At 32.3% G+C, this 21,974-nt stretch overlaps 1 protein-coding gene and 2 pseudogenes across 1 annotated transcript; all 3 read right to left on the minus strand.

The window, feature by feature from the left end:
- Nucleotides 1-6,469: 6,469 nt before the first annotated feature.
- LOC115974055 lies at nucleotides 6,470-14,418 on the minus strand (annotated as a pseudogene).
- A 181-nt stretch (nucleotides 14,419-14,599) lies between these two features.
- LOC115974056 (cytochrome P450 71D8-like) lies at nucleotides 14,600-16,513 on the minus strand. The gene is made up of 2 exons (XM_031094277.1): nucleotides 15,596-16,513; nucleotides 14,600-15,217 (listed from the first exon to the last, which is right to left on the minus strand). Exons 1-2 carry the CDS (start codon nucleotides 16,511-16,513, stop codon nucleotides 14,600-14,602), a joined length of 1,536 nt encoding a protein of 511 aa, XP_030950137.1.
- A 1,502-nt stretch (nucleotides 16,514-18,015) lies between these two features.
- LOC115974058 lies at nucleotides 18,016-19,834 on the minus strand (annotated as a pseudogene).
- Between the last annotated feature and the right edge of the window lie 2,140 nt (nucleotides 19,835-21,974).

Here is a 21,974-nt window from a genome sequence, read left to right on the forward strand (position 1 = left end):
TTAATGAAAGTGTCATTATGGGTGTTAGTTTACTTAAATTGTTGGCCAAATATCTTAATTTTTTCTCACTCACTGGATCTTAATCCTAATGATCTTGAAGCATGAAAGTCCTTTTTTTTCTCCTTTTTATGTGGGAATTCTGTATTATTATGGTAGGAAAAAATTTTAATTTGTCACAAAGAGTATATTTCAATAGAACTCAAATTCTTTTCTTGTATACTTTTCTCTTGGATCAAACTACCATTATCGCTAGCTGGAGCTTGAACATAAATCACAAAGTAATCCATCTTAAGATTGCGAACGAAAATTACTACAAATCCTTCTTTAGTTTTTTCAAGGGTGAGCACAAAAAGACAAGGAATGGTGAAACAATATTGAGTAGGTGTTGGACATGGGTGGAACCTGGCATGAGATACCATAGAAGACGCGTTGCCTAATAACGAGAGAGATGACACTAATCATATAAAATAGCTTTCTAGTGAAGAGGACATTTTAATATTATTCGTGTTTTTAAGTCATTCTAATGTTAGTATTTGCTACAAGTAGGGTGAAGTATAAAAAAATTATAAAAATAAAATAAGCATCTATTTAGTATTAATAAACTATAAGCAAATAAAAAGATACAAAATAATTGTTTCTTAATACATTAAAATACAATTATCTTAACATATTTAAATCTTAAAAATCATTAATAATTAAATTCATATTAAATGTCCAGAGTAATTTCCCTTTCATTATTATTATTATTCTTTTTTGAGGAATCCCTTTCATTATATAAAATCAAAGAGTCTGTGAAAATCTCATTTTCCTAATGCTAAAGATAAATGACAAATAAACAAATAATTGAACTAATAAAAAGTGGCATATACACACAAGACAAGTACTATATGCACACAACACAAAACACAACAACATTGTTCTACAATTCACACAACATATTGTATGATCAACTAATTTTATCAAATTTAAACAACTAATTAACCAAGATTCAAATAAACTCATCTTGAAAAAAAAAAATCAACTCATCTTGAAAAGGCACCAAGCAGTTATCGTAAACAATAAAATAAGACAAGCTACTGAATTAAGTTACTAACAGACAACTATTTATATCAAATACGAGACAAGCCTAATTATGACTTATTATGACTTATACTGTTATAACATGGCATATAGACTATAGAGGGAGATCCATGTTCTCGGAAGACAAACGTGTGGGTTCCACCCTTTGATTTTGGTCTCGGGTAACTTGCTTTGTAGCCACAAGAGAGAGAGAGAGAGAGAGAGTTTTGGTCTTGAGTGAATTAGGAGGTGTTTGGATTCGAAATATCTCAAAACTCAAAAACTCTAAACTTAGAACATGTGACTCAGAAACATAACTCAATTCTCAAAACTTTATATCACTCAAAACCCAAAACTGAAAAAAAGTTTTTTGACTCCAATATCTCAAAACCGTGCCCCACATCCTAGTTCCCAATTTTTTTTACTTTTTTATGGAGCCCACAGCCTGCAATAGCTTTTGTCTTTTTCGGTTATAGGTGCTGTTAGTTGAACTAGTTATTGTGCTGGTTGTAACTATATACTGCCACCGGGTCCCACATAGATGAGATAATAACCAAAATGCCATCAAATCCTGTTTTTGAAAACTGAAAACACCATGAAACCTGTTCTCAGTTTTCATTCCCATATCTCAAATTTTTGAGAAACAAGTTTTAGAAACCATGACTGAAAACATCACCAACTCAGTGGGCCCACGAAATTTGAGTTTGAGTTATCAGTTTCGAGTTATATAACTCAAAACAACCTAATCCAAACACCCTCTTAGCTTTGTAGGAGGGAGAGAGAGATATTTTTGTCAGCTTTGCAGGCTAGAGAGAGAGAGAGAGAGTGGAAGACAAATGTGTGGGTTCCACCCTTACATTTTGGTCTCATGCTTTTCTTATCCTTAACTAGGAGAACTCATCCCTCAAAAATAATAATATGAAAGAAGCCGAGAGAGCCAGAGAGGCAATAGTACGTATTAGTATCAAATTATCAAATAAATAGAGAGAGAGAGAGAGAGACAGAGGCAACAGTATTTGTATCAAATCAAATTATCAAATAGACGGGTGGCGTAGGATCTGGGATAATTGGGATCATTCAAAAAAGGCAGCGACGTAGAGCCACGTGATTGGGTTCTATAATTAGAAATTTAGAATGAGCTAACTTTTTTGTTTTTTGTTTTTTTATTTTTTTATTTTTTATGAATGAGCCGACTTATGAGTTCCAGATTAGAAGACTCTAATAGCACTTGATTTCTTCTGAGTTTATGATTTCGTTTAGTATTAATTAATTGGTTAATCTTATCAATTGTTTTTAATAGGTTAATTAAGTTTGGATAAATGGATCTTGTTGCAAGGGTTATGGAACATATTTTTCTTTTTTGATGAATATGGAACATATTTTTCAGTTTCTCAGAATCCAAACAATTATACTAATAAAACTTAGAACGCACAAGTTTCTCATATACAGAAATTCTTCAGAGCTATTTGTTACACAACTTTTTTTTTTTTTGAGAAGACACAAATTCCTCTTTATATGGCATGATAACAACTGAATAATACCAACAAAAATTTGTCATCATAATGTAACAATAATAGCCCACAAAGCTCGTGAGTTACAACTTCTATGATATATATAGTTTTTGAATTGAAAAAAAAAAAAATTAAATATCATATGCATAACCAAATTACAATAATTTAGAACATGGTGGTCTTCTCCCAAGCAATTTCACCAATATATAGTATTTCAAGCAAAGGAAATAATAAAGAACTTTAACATAATTACTCTTGAGTAGTGGTTTTAATTGTATGTTTACAATTGATGTTAGTGCAACCACAAACACATTATTATCTAGATTCTGAATAGGTAAGTCCCCAGGTGTGAAAAGGGAAAAATTAAGGAAGGAGAGAGAGAGAGGGTTTTATTTTTCTTTATCAGGATAGAAATGAGAGAGAGAGAGATTTTATTGTTCTTTATTACCGAGGTAGGAATGATAAAGAGTGAGACAGGAAGGAGAGAGTTTTGTTTCTCTATAATATCTAGGTAGGAATGAGAGAAAGAAGAGGGGATAGTGGGGTAGCGTGGAATGTGGGGTCCTTAAAATAGCAGAATGTGGCAAATGATGGATTAGAGTCATTAGACTTATGATAGATGAGTTAGACTTATGGCAATGAAGAATACGACTTTCATAAAAAAGAATAAAGAAAAAAAAAAAAGAAAAAAAGAAGAGGTTGTACTTAACTTTTTTTTTTTTTTTTGAGAGGGGGTTGTCCTTAACTTGATCTTTAGAAAATTTCAACAATAAATTAAGGTAAGCGTTATAATTAATTTGAGTAATTCTGAAATTATATTAATTTGAGATTCTAGAATTTACATTATGGTTGTTTATAATCTAACAACATAAAAAAAATATTTACAATCTACACTTAGTGTGTTTGGCACTCACTTAAAAAACATTTTATTTTACCATTCAGCTTATTTTTTTACTATTCACGGCCCCACTATACTTTTTGATACTATTCATGGGTCCCGCTGTACTATTTCAACTAACTTTTACCTTTATCTAACGTACTTTCAGCAAAAAGTTTTCAATTTCAATAAAATAAGTAAATTTCAAACAAATCATTAATATGAAATATGTTCTTAGATTGTCTTTTACATGATAATTCAAGATCCTAGAGCCAAACTATGTAATCTTGTATTCCCTTTAAGATTGTCTTTTTCTATTTTACATAAACCTACTATTGTTTGGTGTAAGAGATCCATGATGTACTTCTGGATTCTCTTAGCGAATGGGCAACCAATGAAATTTTTGTAGTTTAAAATATAATCTGTCCAACAAACCTCCATAATTAATGTAATTTTATTTGAGCCCCAAATCTCTCTCTCTCATATAATTAATTTGTGTAGGAATATGACTCATAAAAAAGGAAAAAAAGAAAAGAAAAATGAATATTACTTATGAGAGAGAGTGAGAGAGCAAACAGAGAGAGACTTTATTGTTCTTTACCTAGAGAGAGAGAGAGAGAGAGAGAGAGAGAGAGAGAAGAGGGATGGTGGGGTAGCATGGAATGTCCTTCAAAAAGCAGAAGGTGGCAATGATGAAATGATGAATTAGACTTATTAAGAGATACAAGTTATGCTCCTCAAAAAATAAATAAATAAATAAATAAACATCCACTTATTTTCACTACTATGGCATTTTAAAATCTCACTTATTCTAGTTGTAATTGTACTTTTATACACCTTTTTTTTTTAAACAAAATAAGCCAATGAAAATAAGTTCAACCTAATAATAATTATAAGAAGAGTAACTATATGAGCTCAATCAACAAAAAATGATAGTATTAGAAGATAGCATCAGATATACAACCTCAAACATTGGTGCTAACTGCCATCAACATGTATGGCAACCTTTCCTTTGTCAGGTTGCAATGAACTCGGCTTTCCATGTTCTGCCAGCATTCACATAAATTAGTAGACAACATTACAAGTCTTCACAAAACACGTACAGGAGGAAATTCTTAATGTAGATACGTGTGGAAGATCCAACATCTTGAACCATTAAGTACCTTCACACTGCAAATAACATCTGTTTCCCCCAACCTGACTTTTGCTGAACCATTTACCTGCCATTAAGTCCATGATAACGTAAAAACCAGCAGAAAAAAGTTCACTTTATCTGGAAGAAAGCAGGCCAAAGCTGATGTAAAATAAAACTAGGGGCTGTTTGATAGTGTATTTTAAACAATAATTTTCAGTATTTAAATAACATTACACGTATTTCACACACTTTTTCACTCACATGTATTTCTAAAAAATATAAACAATGTTACTAGAACAATATTACCAAATAGGTCCTTAATTTCCTTGTTTACATGAGTTAAACTACTATGCAACTCAAATAAGAATTAATTCTAACTAATTGGGTTTGGCTATTTGAATCCTTTTCCAGCATTCAGACTATATCTTTCTTCAGAACGAAGGGCTTGAGCAATGCCACACTGTATGAAGTGCTCTTCTCCCAAAGATAGTCCCACCATTCCTGCACATACATAAAAACAAGGAGAGATAAGCAATGTTACACATAATTAGAACTTCTAACTACTGGGAGAAAATATTCATAAAAAAAATAAAATAAAAAAAGTACTGGAAGAAAACTAGAGGAACAACAAAAATGCTGAAGGAAGTCATTAGGTGTTAAGAAGACGTTGTCATTAACAATAGTTCCTCAAGTCAAATAGAAATTCAAGTCTTTTATAACCCCATTTTTTGTTAAGGAAAAGAAGACCCCTTATTGGCAGAAAAACAAAAGGCACACATTAATTAAGTCAATATTCAATAAACCCAATTTCTTTATTAAAAGGGCATGCACAATGTCTTATATAACTCCTTATTGGCTTGTGTCGTAAGGCATGCAGAAGCAATTTCTGAAAATGAGAACTTCGATTTCAATTAGCTTAGCCTAGAAATGTCAAATGAGAGACAAGAGACAATTAAAAAGGCTAAGCATATTACTTAGGCCATTATTGATATGGTCCAACCTGGCCCAAGTAACAAAAATAATTCCATTAGCCGAAAGGAATGGAAACTAAAAGCGTGCATTTGGGAGAGGATGTTGCGCGTTTTGCGTTTGGGAGAGGCACTGCTCATGGACCAGCCATGAAGTGAGAAGTGCAATAAGTTTTCAGCAACAGTATTTTGGCCTTTTAAAATTATTTTGTTACAGTGTTTTCAACAATAAATTTTCAATTTTTAGCAAAATAAACGGTATCAAAACAGACCCTAAATTATTCTAATTAAGTTTTTTTTTTTTTTTTTTTTTTTAATGACAAAAAAACTACTCTATTTTGATCATTCAATTTCCATAAATAAATACTACTTATCTCAATATGGCACAACATTATTATTTTAAGGAGAAAAAAAATATAAAACCTTAAATTTAGGCTCAAAAGCTAAATGATCATGAGGAATTTGAGCAGGGCATAGCAGTCTCCATACACACAAAAAAAAGGTGAAAATTTGAGCAGGGGGTAGCAGTCCCTAATAACATTGGCAAAAATTTGTTTATTCAAAGAAGTACTCATTTGTTTTCTTAATCAATAAATAAATATACTTACAATTCAATAATAGGTTTAATTATTCTCGAAATTAAATACAAATTTCTTCTGGTAAATCATTGATCCTATTCAACGATCCCGTAATCTTTTTTGAGATTATATTGATGTTTGATTATTCAAAGAAGTACCCGGTTTTTTTAGCATTTTTATGTTGTGGGCAAGCATTATATATCCAACTTTAATTTTGAATTTAAAGAAAAAACAAATTCCTTATTTCATTCACTTTATTTAAGTTTTCCATAAAGCTTGGTCATCATTTAGATGCCAGAAGGAAATAGAACAATTTCATAATAAAATAAGATGTACCTCACCAGAGGAAGTTATACAGCATACTACACATCCAATTCTAGGTTTACACCATGCCAGAATATTAGTACCAATCTCCAATGATGCAAAATCAACCCAGTGCTCTATGTGGACCAGAAAATTCAAGCATACAAAACAATAAGCATCATAACACACATGCATGCAGAAAGTGAGACACCATCCACAATACCTAGGTCATTATCAAAAGAAGATGACAAAAGAAGCCTTTAATAGCAACCTCACTGAAGTTGGTCTTGGTATTTGAGTACAGCTTCTTCCACTCATCCAGATTCCAGTATCATCTTACTTGGGGGCAGTGGATCAAGAGGATTCTTAATTAGGTTTCGACTTTGAAGCCTCCTCTTCCTCACCAGGTTCTGATTTCAGCTTTGCTGATTCCTCCTTTTTGGGTTCATCCTTAGGCGTTGGTTTAGCAGATTCTTTTGGCTGAGATGCTTCTTCGTAACAGGAAGGACAGACTTATCTGTTTCACCTCTCCCAGAACCTTCTTGAAATTTGGTTGATTCACATGGTCCAGAAGTATCTTTCCACATAAGGGAACTTAGAAATAAAGCTATTAGTCATGAGTTGGGTGAAGCCCATGTATAAGTTGCACATTGTAACAATGTCAGCCAGGATTACAGAATTCCCAACAAGTAAAGTGTTTGAAGCAAGATGAGTGTCTAGAGCATCCAGCACTCTCTTCAATGAAGAAATTGCAGCTTCCTCGGCCTTCACAGTTCACACAAAAACACATTCACTTGAATCACTTCATTTGAGTTAAAGCTCATAGCCTAATGTGGGCTATATGTTAGCATGTTTATGATGTGGGCAAGCATAGTCATTGTTTTATGTACTCCTTCCGTCCCACTTTGTTTGTCCTGTTTGAAAAGTCAAACATTTTAAGGGAACATCATTTATTATCTTGTCTGTCTTATAAAAATATATAAGTTTACAAAACTACCCTTAAATAAATTTATTAGCTTTTTTTAAAAGAAGTTATTCTTAATGAGGCTTAGGGGTATAATAGGAACATTAGTAAACTAATAACTTTTATTTTTAGAAACAGAACAATATTTTGGGACATCCCAAAATGGAATAGAGGACAAACAAAGTAGGACAGAAGGAGTATTTAATAAAATTTGGAAAAGTTGGAGTGTACTTCATTGAGCCTCTTTTGATATTTGGATCTTCATTGGTTGACTTTTTTCAATAGAATATATATAGCCCACATTAGGCTATGAGCTTTAACTCAAATGACACCTCCTCCCCATATAAGTTTTAGGTGGAGGGTGAAGTCGTGAATTCAAGACTCATTAGGTGTGTGTAACTTACCTATATATATATATATATATGTCCCACTTTAATTTTGAATTTGCATAAAAAAAAAAAAAATCCTTATTTCATTCATTTTATCTAAGTTTTCCATAAAACTTGTTCATCATTTAGATGCCTGAGGAAGTAGAACAATTCCATAATAAAATCAGATGTAGCTCACCAGAGGAAGGTATATTGCACATTCAATTCTAGGTTTACACCACGCCAGAATATTAGTATCAATCTCCAATGATGGAAAATCAATCCAGTGCTCTATGTGGAACAGAAAATTCAAGCGTACAAAACAATAAGTATCATAACACACATACATTCAGAGAGAGAGAGCACCATCAGTAGTACCAAACATCAATATGAGAAGAAGCATAAAGAGGATTGTTACCCTTTAGGCAAGTAATTACAGCAATAGATAAAAAGCCCATAAGTTCCAACATAACAATCTTCGAAGGATGACCAAAATTAATGGGTGAGGGAGGAAAATTCATAGTCTTACCATAACATGCTATAGAATTGCTCTCAAATATTGGACCAACAGGTGTTTCCAACACAGGAACCTACAAGAAGAATAGATTTAATAGTAAAGCCTTTGATCAACCTAACATATAATTAGTAGTATAGATTACCGCAAATTCCACAATATAGAAAATACCTTCCCAATAGGTTCATCTTGAGAAACTCAAGAGTTTTATTACAGACACCCATCTCAAAATTTGGGGACAGTTTGACTTTCACACCAGTGTACTCAACAGAGATGAGTGTCTTGAAAGAATTTTTATTGTCTTCCCAGCATGCAAGATCTGCAATATAGATCATGAAGCCCTGTTAGCAAAGGAATATCATCAAATACAATCAATCCATAATAAAAAAATGATTAATCAATAGTGATGGCTCAATGAATCGGTGCTTTCCAGCAGTTGCATAGGCACACATGCGAGATGGTCACAATTATCACCATCATCAATGTCATCAAAACATTGAGCTCAACTCCCTAAAGCATTGACATCACATAAGAAAAACTATAGCATCAAACCATTTACTTGCATAAAAACTAAATACATTTATTAGAAACATATTTTCCAGTTTCTTGGAATCCAATCAGTATACTAATAAAACTTAGAATGCACAAGTTCCTCATGTAAACAAATTCTTAAGAGTTATTTGATCCACAAATTCCTCTTTCTATGGCATAATAACAGCTCAGTAATTCCAACACAAAATTATCATAAGCGGCATTTGGATCTGCGTTTGTCCACGTCTGGCGTTTGCGTTTTGCTCCTTTTTTTTTTTTTTTTTTTTTTCCACGCATTCAGCTTTTAGAGACAAATTTTACTGTTTATCATTGTTCACACACTGTTCATGTACTGTTCACGTATTTAAAAATATTAAAAATGAATCCTACGGTACTATTCACACATTTAAAAATTATTTTGCTACAGTGTTTTCAATTTTCAATTTCAGCAAAAATAAGTTGTATCCAAATGGACCCATAATGTAATAATAATAGCCCACAAAGTTTGTGAGATTCAACTTCTCTAATATTTTGTGTAACTTGATGAAAGGGGAGAATTTCCAACTTTTTATTAGATGCATAATCACATTACTATAACTTTGAACATGCCAGCCTTCTCCAATAATTTCTACTGTTTATTAAGGGATAGCAATGAAAATAAAGCATTTACAAATATTAGAACTGATTACTCTTGACACAGCGGTTTTAAGGGCATGCTTAAATTTAATTTTTGTACAACCACAAATCCTACCACAAACACACTATTAGCTAAATTCTGCATAAGCATCTACAAGACTTTTGAAAAACAAAAAATTAAAAAGGTGTAAATCAAGTTTTGTCATTACTATGCCATTGTTCAAGTTCATCAGCCTGTTAAGGACTTACAGATCAACATTCTTGCTAGTGTTATCCCAGGAAAATGTGACAGTTTACTGATGCAGACACAGGGTTTTGAAAACAAATTTCCATTGAAAGAAAACTAAAATAAAATCTTTTAGACACACAGAGAAACCACCAAAATTAGTGCGTATTTGAATAACTTATTTTTATTGGCTTGAAAACTAAGTTTGCTTAAAAAATAAGCTCAGAAATAGTATAGTTGTACTTAGAAAAGGTGCTGCTTTGAAACATGTACATATGCTAATGGTGACAATAATCTGAATTTTATGTTAAAACAAGTGGGCCCTTAAACACATCAGCAAACTCATTATGCAAAAGAATAAAATGATTAACAAACAAAATCAAGAACATTTTTTAATTCAGCAATATGATATTGCAGCAAATAAACATTGGTATCAAGCATGAAAGAGCGGGTGAGGTGTTAAGCTCACAATGTCAAACCACCCTAATGCAATAAATAAATACATGAGCATGTGTGTGTGTTGCATACGAAAAAAATTTCATTATTTTGACAATCAATCTTTGATGAAACCATGGAAGATTGATTTGTTTTTACTTTGCATTTTTGTTCATTCAAGACTTATTTTTGTTGTTCCGCCAACCACTTGACAAAATTTTAATCCAAGATAATGGTTTCTAATGCAGAATCAGATTCCAAGTTGAGTTCAAGACTTTTTCTCAAAAATACAAAGTAACAAAGAAGACTTTGCTACAATTGAATGAAAAGGTGTGTTCAATAGAAACAAAGCTAGAAGATTTGTTAGCTATTCTAGATATCTTGATAGGATGGAACTTATAAAGAACTTAAATATTCTAAGTTAGACCCAAATTTATCACCACCCCATTTGCAAACATTGCACCTGTTATCAATTCAAAATCTGATGGAAATGGCCTTACCAATTAGCTGCCACAGCAACCTCAGGTATTGGAATTGGATCGGTTCGTCAAGGTCTGGTATTAAGGAGAGATAAACTCAGCCTAATGATTCACCACAAGTCCAACTTCAAAAAAAAAAAAAAAAAAAACAAAAACAAAGGAATGTATCACATGGACAATAGCAACCACAAAGGAGCAAGATGAGCAAAAAGTTGATCATGGAAAAGTTAAGACCAAGGAAGATATTGACTTTAAGTTGAAAAGCCTTCCAAGCATTCATTTTATTATTCCAAATGAATTTACCAATATGGCGAGAAAGAAAGATTGCTTGATCTTAATGCTTACAAAGTGAACGAAGGATTGATACAACCTTCAAGTTTTTTTTTTTTTTGTTAAGTTGGTACAAGTTTAAAGTTTAAAGGTTCTTATATTTCAGTATTTTAAACCTCAATGATGAGTATTTTTCTCAACCGAGGGAGAATGATGCAACCATGGAAGATTGATTTGTTACTACTTTGCAAATTCATCATTCAAGATTCATTTTATGGGGTCCATGAGTGAAATTCCAATTGTAATGAAAGTCATGTGGTTTTAAAGGACTAGTTATATGTATCCTAGGCTTAAACAAACTTTTTTATTTGGTTTTTATATAATAAGTTATGGTGAAATTTGTATCCAAGGGAAAAACTATGACTTCTACAATTCTTGTGAATTAAGGGTATTTGGTATTGAGGTTTGTTGGACTATTTTTTTTTTCCTTCCTTTCTCTTCTCTCTTTTCTTCTTCTCTTTGTTGTGGTATTGTTCATACAACTCTTGAACACCATAAAATCCTCTCTTTTTCTTCTTCCTTACGACCTCAAATCAATGCATTCCTTTTACCTATCAAAACCATAATACCCCACAAATTTTTTTTCCTACCAAATAGCCTTCTAATAACTCATCAAACTACCTTTTAGTTCTAACAAAACCCCAAAACCCTTTCTTTGACAATTTTTAAACCCTAGATCCACAACTCCTAATTCTAAACCCACCACAAGATCCTACATCAATTTGGTTCAAGTTCATCTGGTCAAATAGCCTAAGCAAAGCCAATTTCCAACTAAAACCACCTTTTAACTCCACAGAAGCTTATTGCAGCAAGGTTCATCCTACGTTAATCAGGGATCTGCTACTCAACTTAACTCCACAAAGGCTTATTGCGGCAAGGTTCACAAGTCTATTTTCACTTGACCCTTATCTGGCCATGCACTACATGTCTACATCCTTAAATTTGACCTTGACATTAAAAGACCAACCAAAATCAATTTTATTATTCATCAAAAAAATGAAAAGAACCACACAAAAAAAGTCATACACAATAATCTGCAGCACAACTACTGAATAATAATAGTATCCCATAGCAACAATCTTCATTTGTTCATGTTAGACCCTTATATCAGCCTACCACTTTGAATCATCTCACAGGATTTATTCAGCAAGAAAATTAGGACAAATTTTCTTCCAAAACTGTGTTGTAGAAATCTCCGCCAACCGATCACTTGGCAGTTCATATGACCATTTGTCTGGATTTTACTTACATAACTCATTAACTCATTTAAATTACACACATGAACACTAAATAGATTACGCAATTAAAAGTACACAACTGATGCTTATTCGAATCCTTACTTAGATGGTTGAGGAATTCCTGTCCCAAAAATTAAGGATTGTTATCACTAATTATCTAGTTAATTCATATGCCTAATCAAATTTCAGCAGCACCAACATCTCACTGATTGAATGATTTTGTGTCACCATATACAGCCATTTTATACAGTATACAAGAATTTGCAGAAGTAGTGAACCTAAATTTCTTTAATTTTTAGGAAACAATAACATAACATCACTACCAAATATTCACTCTGTTGCTCCAATATGTAATTTCTCCAATAATTAACAGCAGACCATCTCAAAAGCTAGACTTGAAGGAAGAATCATAGCACATCTAATAATATGAACAAGCTTTTTTTTTTTAAATGCCTAAAAATCAAAATAAGAAAAACAAAGAAATAAACTTGCCATGATAAATGTGTGTGCTGGTCGACGGTGAAGGAATTGGTGCCGGAGTTTTGTTCTTCCGCCGGAGACGAAGCCGGTGCCTCCGTGAGTAGAAGAGTTAGAGAGAGAGAGAGAGAGAGAGAGAGTTAAAGAAGAATTGAAAGGGGAAGGGAGTAATAAATGAGGTTAAAAAGGCTGAAGTTGTGGCTCCAAATGCCGTTTTCAGAGTAGCAAGAGAATTTTTTTAAAAATCAGCTAACGGAATCTTGATCTCAAATCACCATTTTGTACTCGTAAAATCGTGACTTTTAAAAAATTATAAAAAAATAATAATAAAAAATAATTGTAGTGGGTAATGACCTTTTTAACCAAATTTTTACACGGTTTGAAGAGTAAACAATTTTATTTATCTGTTTTTTCAAATACCATTCTTTGTTACATTTAAATATTATTTTTTCATATTTATTTTATTCTTTATTCTTAATGTGCACAAAAAAAATAGAGAGATGTTGAATATTTTAGTCTTAAAAATTCATTTGGAGAGCAATAGTAACTCTTCATGTGTGGAGAGTACTGTAACTTATCTACACTATTTTTTACAATTTAGAGAGATTGTTGGAGCTAATTTTTGTGGATTTGCTCTCCAAATATAGTTTTGGAGAAGGCTATTGAAGATGCCCTTAAAGTCACTTAAAAAAAATAAAAAGCAAAATAGAGGATTACAAGTTAAAAAATAAAATAAAATAAAAGCTTGAAATACATATTTTTTTTTGGTTAGAAATATTACATGAAAAATATATAAATAGAAAAATTACGCGTTAGGGTGCAACAAATTAAATTATATATAATTTTAAAATTACTAAATTAAACACTAAAAATTTAAAAAGTGACAATCTTGTAAATAGAATTTTAGCAACAAAAAAAAAAAAAATACAATCCTTTTTAAATAATTAAAAAAGATCCAAGTAAAAAATAAATATAAAAAATCCAAGTAAAGATTTACCTTCTTGACTAGTCCGCATAACCGCTTAAAAAAAATAAATAAATAAAATGTTTAGAATTTAGATGCGGTTCGAAGCAACTTTATTTCAGGTTGTTTGGATACCACTTATTTTATTGAAACTGAAAAATTATTGTTGAAAGTACTATAAATAAAGATAAAAATTAGTTGAAATAATACAGTGAAGCCTATGGATAGTGCCAAAAAGTGCAGTGGGCTCATAAATAGTAGCAAAAATAAACTAAATAGTGAAATAATTTTAATTTTTCATCTTAATTTAGTTTTTTTTTTAATAAAAGAAAAGACATCATGTTTGTTGCCAAAACGGAAAAACAAAACAAACAAAAACAAATCAAACAAACTCGCCAAACACCACACTTCGGTGTCTCTCTTTATTTTCCTCGTACAGTTACAGACAAATTTTCTCTTAATATTTATAACTGGAATTTGGATAAAGATTTGATCAATCTAGATCAGCTCGATCATAGCATAATCAAATAAATAACTCATGTACGTACCCAAAAACTGATTGAATAAATTAGACAAAGAGTTGCAACAGTACTTCAGCACAAAAAAAAGAGATGCACAGTCTTACACAACATAAAACTCTAGTTCATCATACCATATTTAACAAACTAAGCATGGAATTTTAAGCTAACAAATGATGAGAAATACACAATACGTGGACTGATCGAGGCTAAGACAAAAGCCTTCATGTCATTCAGTTCAGAGCTGGCCGGGCAAGTTGGATACTGATTTGGCTGCTGCTGCTGGCAACATCGCTTTGGGCGCCATTGCTGATAACACATGCGCATGCTGACATTGAAATGAAGATAGAAGTTTATCTTCTTTATTCTCTAATTTTGTTTTGGATGAGTACCACCCAAACTAACATATTCCATTAATGTTGAACATACACTTAAAACTAGGTACTATTTCAGATACTCTTAACGGTTACATCCTATTGATAGCATGTCTAAATGAGGAAAGGAATACGAGGAGTGGCAATTAAATACAAATCATTCTTTCTCCGACAGGTTCCTCCTAAACTCTCAGTCATATCAAGTTCTTCTGGTTTAACCTCATTTGGTAGTTTCCAATCAAAGTGGTACAACAATTGAGTAAGTGCAAGTTCAACAGTTGCAATACCAAATGTTATGCCTGGACACATCCGCCTTCCTGCCCCAAATGGAAGGAACTCAAAGTAATTCCCTTTAAAATCAACAGAAGAACCATAAAACCTCTCTGGTTGAAAGCGATCAGCATTGACCCAATAATCTGGATCTCTCCCTAATGCCCACACATTAACAAGGACTTTGGTCTTAGTAAGGATGTCATATCCATTTATATTACATCTTTCCCTACATTCTCTTGCAATTAAGGTTGCAGGAGGATGTAATCGTAAACTTTCTTTGACAACTGATTTCACATAATCTAACTTTTGGATGTCTGTATCTTCAATTTTCCTCTTTCCTTCTAAGACCTTGCGCACTTCAGCTTGTGCCTTCTCCATTACCTTTGGGTTTCTTTGCAACTCTGACATGGTCCATTCTAAGGTTGTTGCTCCAGTCTCACCCCCAGCGAGGTAGATGTCCTAAAAAAAGATTTGAATTAACTTCAATTTTTTTTAAATCTTAATTGTAGTTGAAAAAAAAAAAAAAAAAAAAAAAGCGCACCTAAGCACTCGTATCAGTGCTTGACTGCCTGTATGATAGAAAAAACATCCACTCTCAAAAAAAAAGAAAAAAAGAAAAAAAATCACATTTTAACCAACTAAACTCATAATTCACCTATATCGATCATGTCATGTAAAGTTGTGTAAAAATGCATTGTTATTATAGTAATTGTACAAATTTACACCGACACTATTTTTTATGTTTTTGGATGATAAAGAAAGAGAGTGAATGGTGATTATTATATGTGAAAGAAAGAGAAATCATGAAAAAAATTGATGCTCTTAATAAAGTCATACCAAAATGATAGCTTTGATGTGTTTGGCTGTTAACTCAAAGTTGAGGTCACTCGACTTCTGAAGTTTTAGGAGCACATCAACAAGATCTTTTTTGCATGAAGGGGCATTGATAATGCTAGTGGTTATCATATTCATCTTATGATCATCAATTATATCCTGAAGAATGTTGTCCCTCTTTTGGTGTAATCTCTTCAAGGTAGTCTTCATACCATTGATTGAAGCAATAAACTTAAATGAAGGATACAAATCTGGCACATTAAAGCCTGAAGCAAACTCCAATATCTTCTTCATCAGAGATATGAACTCATCTTGACCTTTGCACTTTTCTCCAAATGCTGCCCTTGAAATTACACTATTTGTCATGGAGAATAAATTCTTGCTAAGATTTACTGGAAGCCCATTGGACGAAGAAATAGTTTCAATGAGATTCCATACCTCTTCTTCTCTTATTGATCTAAATGACTGGACTCGCTGAGCATTTAGGAGTTCCGAAGCACAAATTTTTCTCATTTGTCTCCAGTAATCGCCATATTTAGAGACAAGAATGCCTGAATAATCATATGAGACAAATTCACTCACAAAAAAGTCAGGTCTTTGCGCAAAACAAAGTTCATGTGTTTTCAATACCTCTCTAGCTGCTTCTGGTGATGAAATGATCAAGGCCGAAACCTGACCCAACTGTAGCTGCATAACAGGTCCATGTTTCTTTGCTAAATCTCTCAAGGAAGAATGAGGCAGTGATCCTGAGCCAATCAATTGATGCAAATTCCCTATAAGAGGAAGCTTCCACGGCCCTGGTGGTGACTTCAGGATGGCACCTCGGGCCTTATTATATCTCTTCCAATATGCCACCACCAAAAGGAAGAAGAAACAAGTAAGAAGTGAAGTAAAAGATGGCAACTGGAACATCATGGACATTGAGGAAGATCTTATTGTAAGCATCAGGATTTTTATTTAAAGTTCTCCTTTCTTACATAGTTGTGAACTCTAGATAGGTTTCTGGTGAATCTTAAGTACTCGTTTTAATAGAAATATTATACAAAAGTTTGTAAGCATCTAATAATGTCATCCAAGAATCATTGGCATTTTAAAAGTGATTTCATATCATATAACGTGCAAGTGACAAACAAGAAATCGATTTCATATTACAAATAAGTCAATGCTTTGGTTGCATAACTGTGGTCGATTTATCTTGAGGGTTGACTAACTGGTTATCTTTTTAACAAGTTGGAGTAATACAACAAACAAGGAACATATGATAATGATATTATATATATGATGACATGTGGGGTGGGAAACGAGTACTAATATTTTTTTGCTACCAAAAAAAAAAAACATTTTATATCATATATCATGACGTGGGAATCGAGTACGTATAATATATAAATTATTTAAAAAAAAAAAAAAAAAAAAAAAAACCCAAAGCTGAACTGCTTGTCACAGTTTACAAATATCCATTATCATACTCCTAAAATGAAGACCTATATTGAAGGTTGTGTTGAGGTTTATTGCCAACTGGTATAGTATATGGACCGAAATTTGTTAACAAATTTCGGTCCCTAGGGTGACTTTGAATCTCTGATGAAAATAAAAACCTACCGACTAGAAAATGACAACACTGAATAGCAATATATGTTTACTTTGAACTGGAATCTTTATGGCCATTACTTCGTACAATTAACATAAATTTTATAATTGTTAAAATTGATGAGACATGGTTGTTATACCACGTTAGAATTTCTACTAGAATTAAGAGAAGATGGAGGAATTAGAAAATGGAAGCATTTTTCCTCAAAAAATAAAGAAATAAAAAAGGAAGCATTCACATGTTCCACCACAGAAGTGTGCCTGATACACGCTTCAGTAGACCATGAGCTTTGAGCTTTATGTCCGTCTACGTGTGCTTTTTAAGTACACACCCATGCAGATGTGTACATATCATTCATTCATTTGACATGTTGACTACATTGTTGCACAAACTTCAAACCAACGTCTCTCACTTATTTTAAATACAATTTGGGTCAAATTTTTGAGTGAGACTTCAAACCAACGTATCTCACTCAAAAATTTATTGTGATTCAAGAGATATTGGTAAAAGAATGATTAATTTAATTGCCAACATCGTATATGAAACAATTTTGAGCATTTTTGTGTTATGATTACTTTTAAATTTTAAGAATACTTCAATTAGCCAATTGTCAAGCTATTTATTGGGCCAGAGGCTTAAGTCATAGGGAGCCAGCACCAAAAAAAACTGTAACAAAATCCGAAATCAGCTCAACAAGGAAAAAAATTAATCAATCCCATGAAAGTCAGGATTCCTTCAAATACAAAAAGAAAAAATTAATCAATCCCATGAAAATAAATCAATCCTCGAACAGACACTTAAGATTGGGTACCATTTCTGATACACTTAATTATTACATCCTATTGACTACATGTCTCCATAAGAAACGCAAACGAGGAGTAACATCTAAATACAAATCATTCTTTCTCCTACAGGTTGATCCCAAATTCTCGGTCATGTCAAGTTCTTCTGGTTTAACTTCATTTGGTAGTTTCCAGTCAAAGTGGTATAGCAATTGAGCAAGTGCAAGTTCAATAATTGCAATACCAAATGTTATGCCTGGACACATCCTTCTTCCAGCCCCAAATGGAAGGAATTCAAAGTCATTCCCTTTAAAATCAATAGAAGAACCATGGAACCTCTCTGACTGAAAGCAATCAGCATTAACCCAATAATCAGGATCTCTCCCTATAGCCCACACATTGACAATAACTTTGGTTTTAGTAGGTATGTCATATCCATTGATTTCACATCTCTCCCTACATTCCCTTGGGATTAAGGTTGCAGGAGGATGTAATCGTAAAGTTTCTTTAACAACTAATTTCACATAATCTAATTTCTGAATGTCTGTATATCCAATTTTCCTCTTTCCTTCTAAGACCTTGCGCACTTCAGCTTGTGCCTTCTCCATTACCTTTGGGTTTCTTAGCAACTCTGACATTGCCCATTCTAAGGTTGTTGCTGCAGTCTCACCCCCTGCAAGGTAGATTTCCTGAAAAAAAAAAATGATCTAACTTTTGAGTGATATAAATCTTATTAATAGGTGAAAAACACTTAGTATTGCAAGAGTCTAATTAAGTCATACCGAAGTGACAGCTTTGATGTGCTTGGTTGTGATCTCAAATTTGAGGTCACTCGACTTCTGAAGTTTTAGGAGAACATCAACAAGATCTTCCTTGCATAAAGAGTCATTGGTGGTGCTAGTGGTTATCATGTTCATCTTATGATCATCAACTATATCCTGAAGAATTTTGTCCCTCTTTCGGTGTAGTCTCTTCAAGGTAGTCTTCATCCCATTGATTGAAGCAATGAATTTAAGTGAAGGGTACAAATCTGGCACATTAAAACCTGAACTACGCATTATTATCTCCTTAACCAGAGATACGAACTCGTCCTGACCTTTGCACCTTTTTTCCAAATGCTACTCTAGAAATTACAGTATTTGTCATGGCGAATAATTTATTGCTGAGATTGACGGGAAGCCCGTTGGACGAAGAAAGAGTTTCAATAAGATTCCATACCTCTTATTCTCTTACTGATCTAAATGAGTGAACTCGCTGAGCAGTTAGAAGTTCCAAAACACAAATTTTTCTCATTTGTCTCCAGCAATCGCCATAGGGAGTGGCAAGAATGCCTGAATAACCATATGAGAGAAATTCACTCACAAAAAAAGTCAGGCCTTTGTGCAAAACAAAGTTCATTTGTTTTCAATACCTCTCTTGCTGCTTTTGGTGACGAAATGATCACTGCTGATACCTAACCCAACTGTAGCCGCATAACAGGTCCATATTTCTTTGCTAAATCTCTCAAAGAAGAATGAGGTAATGATCCTGAGGTAATCAACTGATGCAAGTTCCCTATAAGAGGAAGCTTCTACGGCCCTGGTGGCTACTTCAGGATGGTACCTTGGGCTTTATTTCCCTTCCAGTATGCCACCAGTACCAAAAGGAAGAAGAAATAGGTAAGGATTGATGTAAAAATGTTAACTGGAACATTATGGACATTGAAGAAGCTCTTACAAATTTGTGAACTCTAGATAGGTTTCTGGTGTAATTTAAGTACTCTTTTACAGAAATAGCATGCACTTAAAACAATTTTGTAAGCATTTAATAATGTCATGCCGGAATCATTAGTATTTTAAAAGCCACTGTACGGTTGTCGGGGTGTGACATGTGTTAGAAGTTCTCTTATTGCTTCACATGATGATGCTTGACAAGAATTGAGTAGTTTAAGTAGTAACACTTCAATGAATATGTTGAGCCTACAACGATAGCCTTATTAAGATTCCAGTAATACACATTGTATTATTTTTACTATCATGTAACGTGGTGTTGATGAGTTCACGTTAAAGACCATTTTTTATTGTTTAACCAAAAATAAAAAGAAATTGATTTCATATTATAACTTGCAAGTAAGAAAATAGAAAAAAGAGAAGAAATTGATTTGATATATAACCTAATGTAGAAGATACCTGGACAACGTTCAATTATTTATCTGCTTGTGGCCGATTTATCTTGAGGGTTAACTTAAATAGTTATCTTTTTCTGCAAGTTAAAGTGATAAAATATAAAAAACAAACATTTGATAATGCTTCAGATATCATGACAAGTGGGAAACGAGTCCCTATATTAGCCAAAAACAAATAGCCAAAGCTGAACCGTTTTGATAATGCTTCATATATCATGACAAGTGGCAAACAAGTACTTATTAGCCAAAAACACATAGCCAAAGCTGAACTGCTTGACAAAGTTGACAAATATGAAATATCCTTAATCCTTAATCTATAAATATGTAAAAACTAATACATAACAAGTAATGTTGCTATGCTCCTATTGAGCTAACTTATCAGCCATATCATACTCTTTTTTCTTTTTCTTTTTAAATCATTTCTCTCTTTATGATTTTTTTTTTAAAAAAAAATTATATAAAATAATTAAATAAGGTCATAAACAAACATTATTATTCTTTAGATACAAATGTTTGACTATTCAGTTACCCAAATTGATTTCACCTTTTTGTTTTCTTTGTTCTAATTTCAAGTTATTGTTAAAATTGAATAATTCATTATCTTTTTAGTAGATAAAATTAAAATTTCAAGTATCCAAACCAAGTTTTAGCACCCAAATCTCCAGCCTAGAGATGTATTAAGTGTCTATTTATCTACAATTATAATGTTTCCACTTCCAAAATTTCAGGTTTTCACAACTTTATCTTTCTCTTACTCATACATTGATTATTTATTTAAGTTTTACAATGTTATATATACTAATGTAGATTCTAGATACAATCTCCTGTCATCTATAACAAAAAATTTAGCACAATACTGATTGTTCTCCATATTTTTCAATCAATCTTTAGTTTTTACCATTTTGAGAAGACGTCAAGCATTATGTGTCTCTTCATTTATCTACCGTTATAGTGTTTTCTCTTCCAAAATTTCAGTTTTTCACAACCTTATCTCTCTCTCACTCATACATTGATTGTTTATTTAAGTTTTACAATGTTATATATACCAATGCACATTCTAAATACAATCATCCATCATGTACAACAAAAAATTTAGCACAATACTAATTGTTCTCAGTATTTTTCAATCAAGTTTTAGTTTCCACCATTTTGAGAAGACATCAAGCAATACATCTCTCTTCGTTTATCTACTGTTATACTATTTTCTCTTCCAAAATTTCAGTTTTTCACAACCTTATCTCTCTCTCACTCATACATTGATTATTTATTTAAGTTTTACAATGTGGTATATACCAATGCACATTCTAAATACAATCACCTGTCATCTACAACAAAAAATTTACCACAATACTAATTGTTCTACATATTTTTCAACAAGCTTAAGTTTTCACCATTTTGAGAAGACATCAATTGATTTTGTTAGAAATTTTCAAAGTTAAGGCGACAATAGGAAAACCATTGAGGTGAACAAAATGCACAATAAAAAATTATCTCTTTTTTTTTTTTTTTTTTTTTTTTTTTCCTTTATTTTTAGTATTCTTGCATTTTTTGAAGTGATTTTATTGTTTTCCTTTTCAAAATTTTCAATGATATAGACTTTTGTTATTGTTAATTGACTTAAAAATTGTTAATGCAGTTTAATTTGGCCTATCATTGTTGTGGGAATTCCCGATGTTGATATGAAATATTTTGATAATGAACATTTTATGTGCATATTTGTAGAGTGTTAAAAAGTCAAAAAGTATTATATATTTATATGTAGTAATTTTATTATTGTTTTATCCCATGTGTTTGGTAAAATTTCTTTTAGAAATATTATGTCTTTCTCAAATCTGTTTGTGATTT

This window comes from Quercus lobata, chromosome 2 (assembly GCF_001633185.2).
Source record: "Quercus lobata isolate SW786 chromosome 2, ValleyOak3.0 Primary Assembly, whole genome shotgun sequence".
In the NCBI taxonomy this organism is placed as follows: Eukaryota; Viridiplantae; Streptophyta; class Magnoliopsida; order Fagales; family Fagaceae; genus Quercus; species Quercus lobata.

Excerpts from the sequence above, each read along its gene's own strand:
- LOC115974056 (XM_031094277.1), bottom strand. The coding sequence starts at position 16,513 with ATGTCCATGATGTTCCAGTTGCCATCTTTTACTTCACTTCTTACTTGT. Across the intron at positions 15,218-15,595 it reads ACATCAAAGCTATCATTTTG|GACATCTACCTCGCTGGGGG; the intron begins GTATGACTTTAT and ends ATCTTTTTTTAG.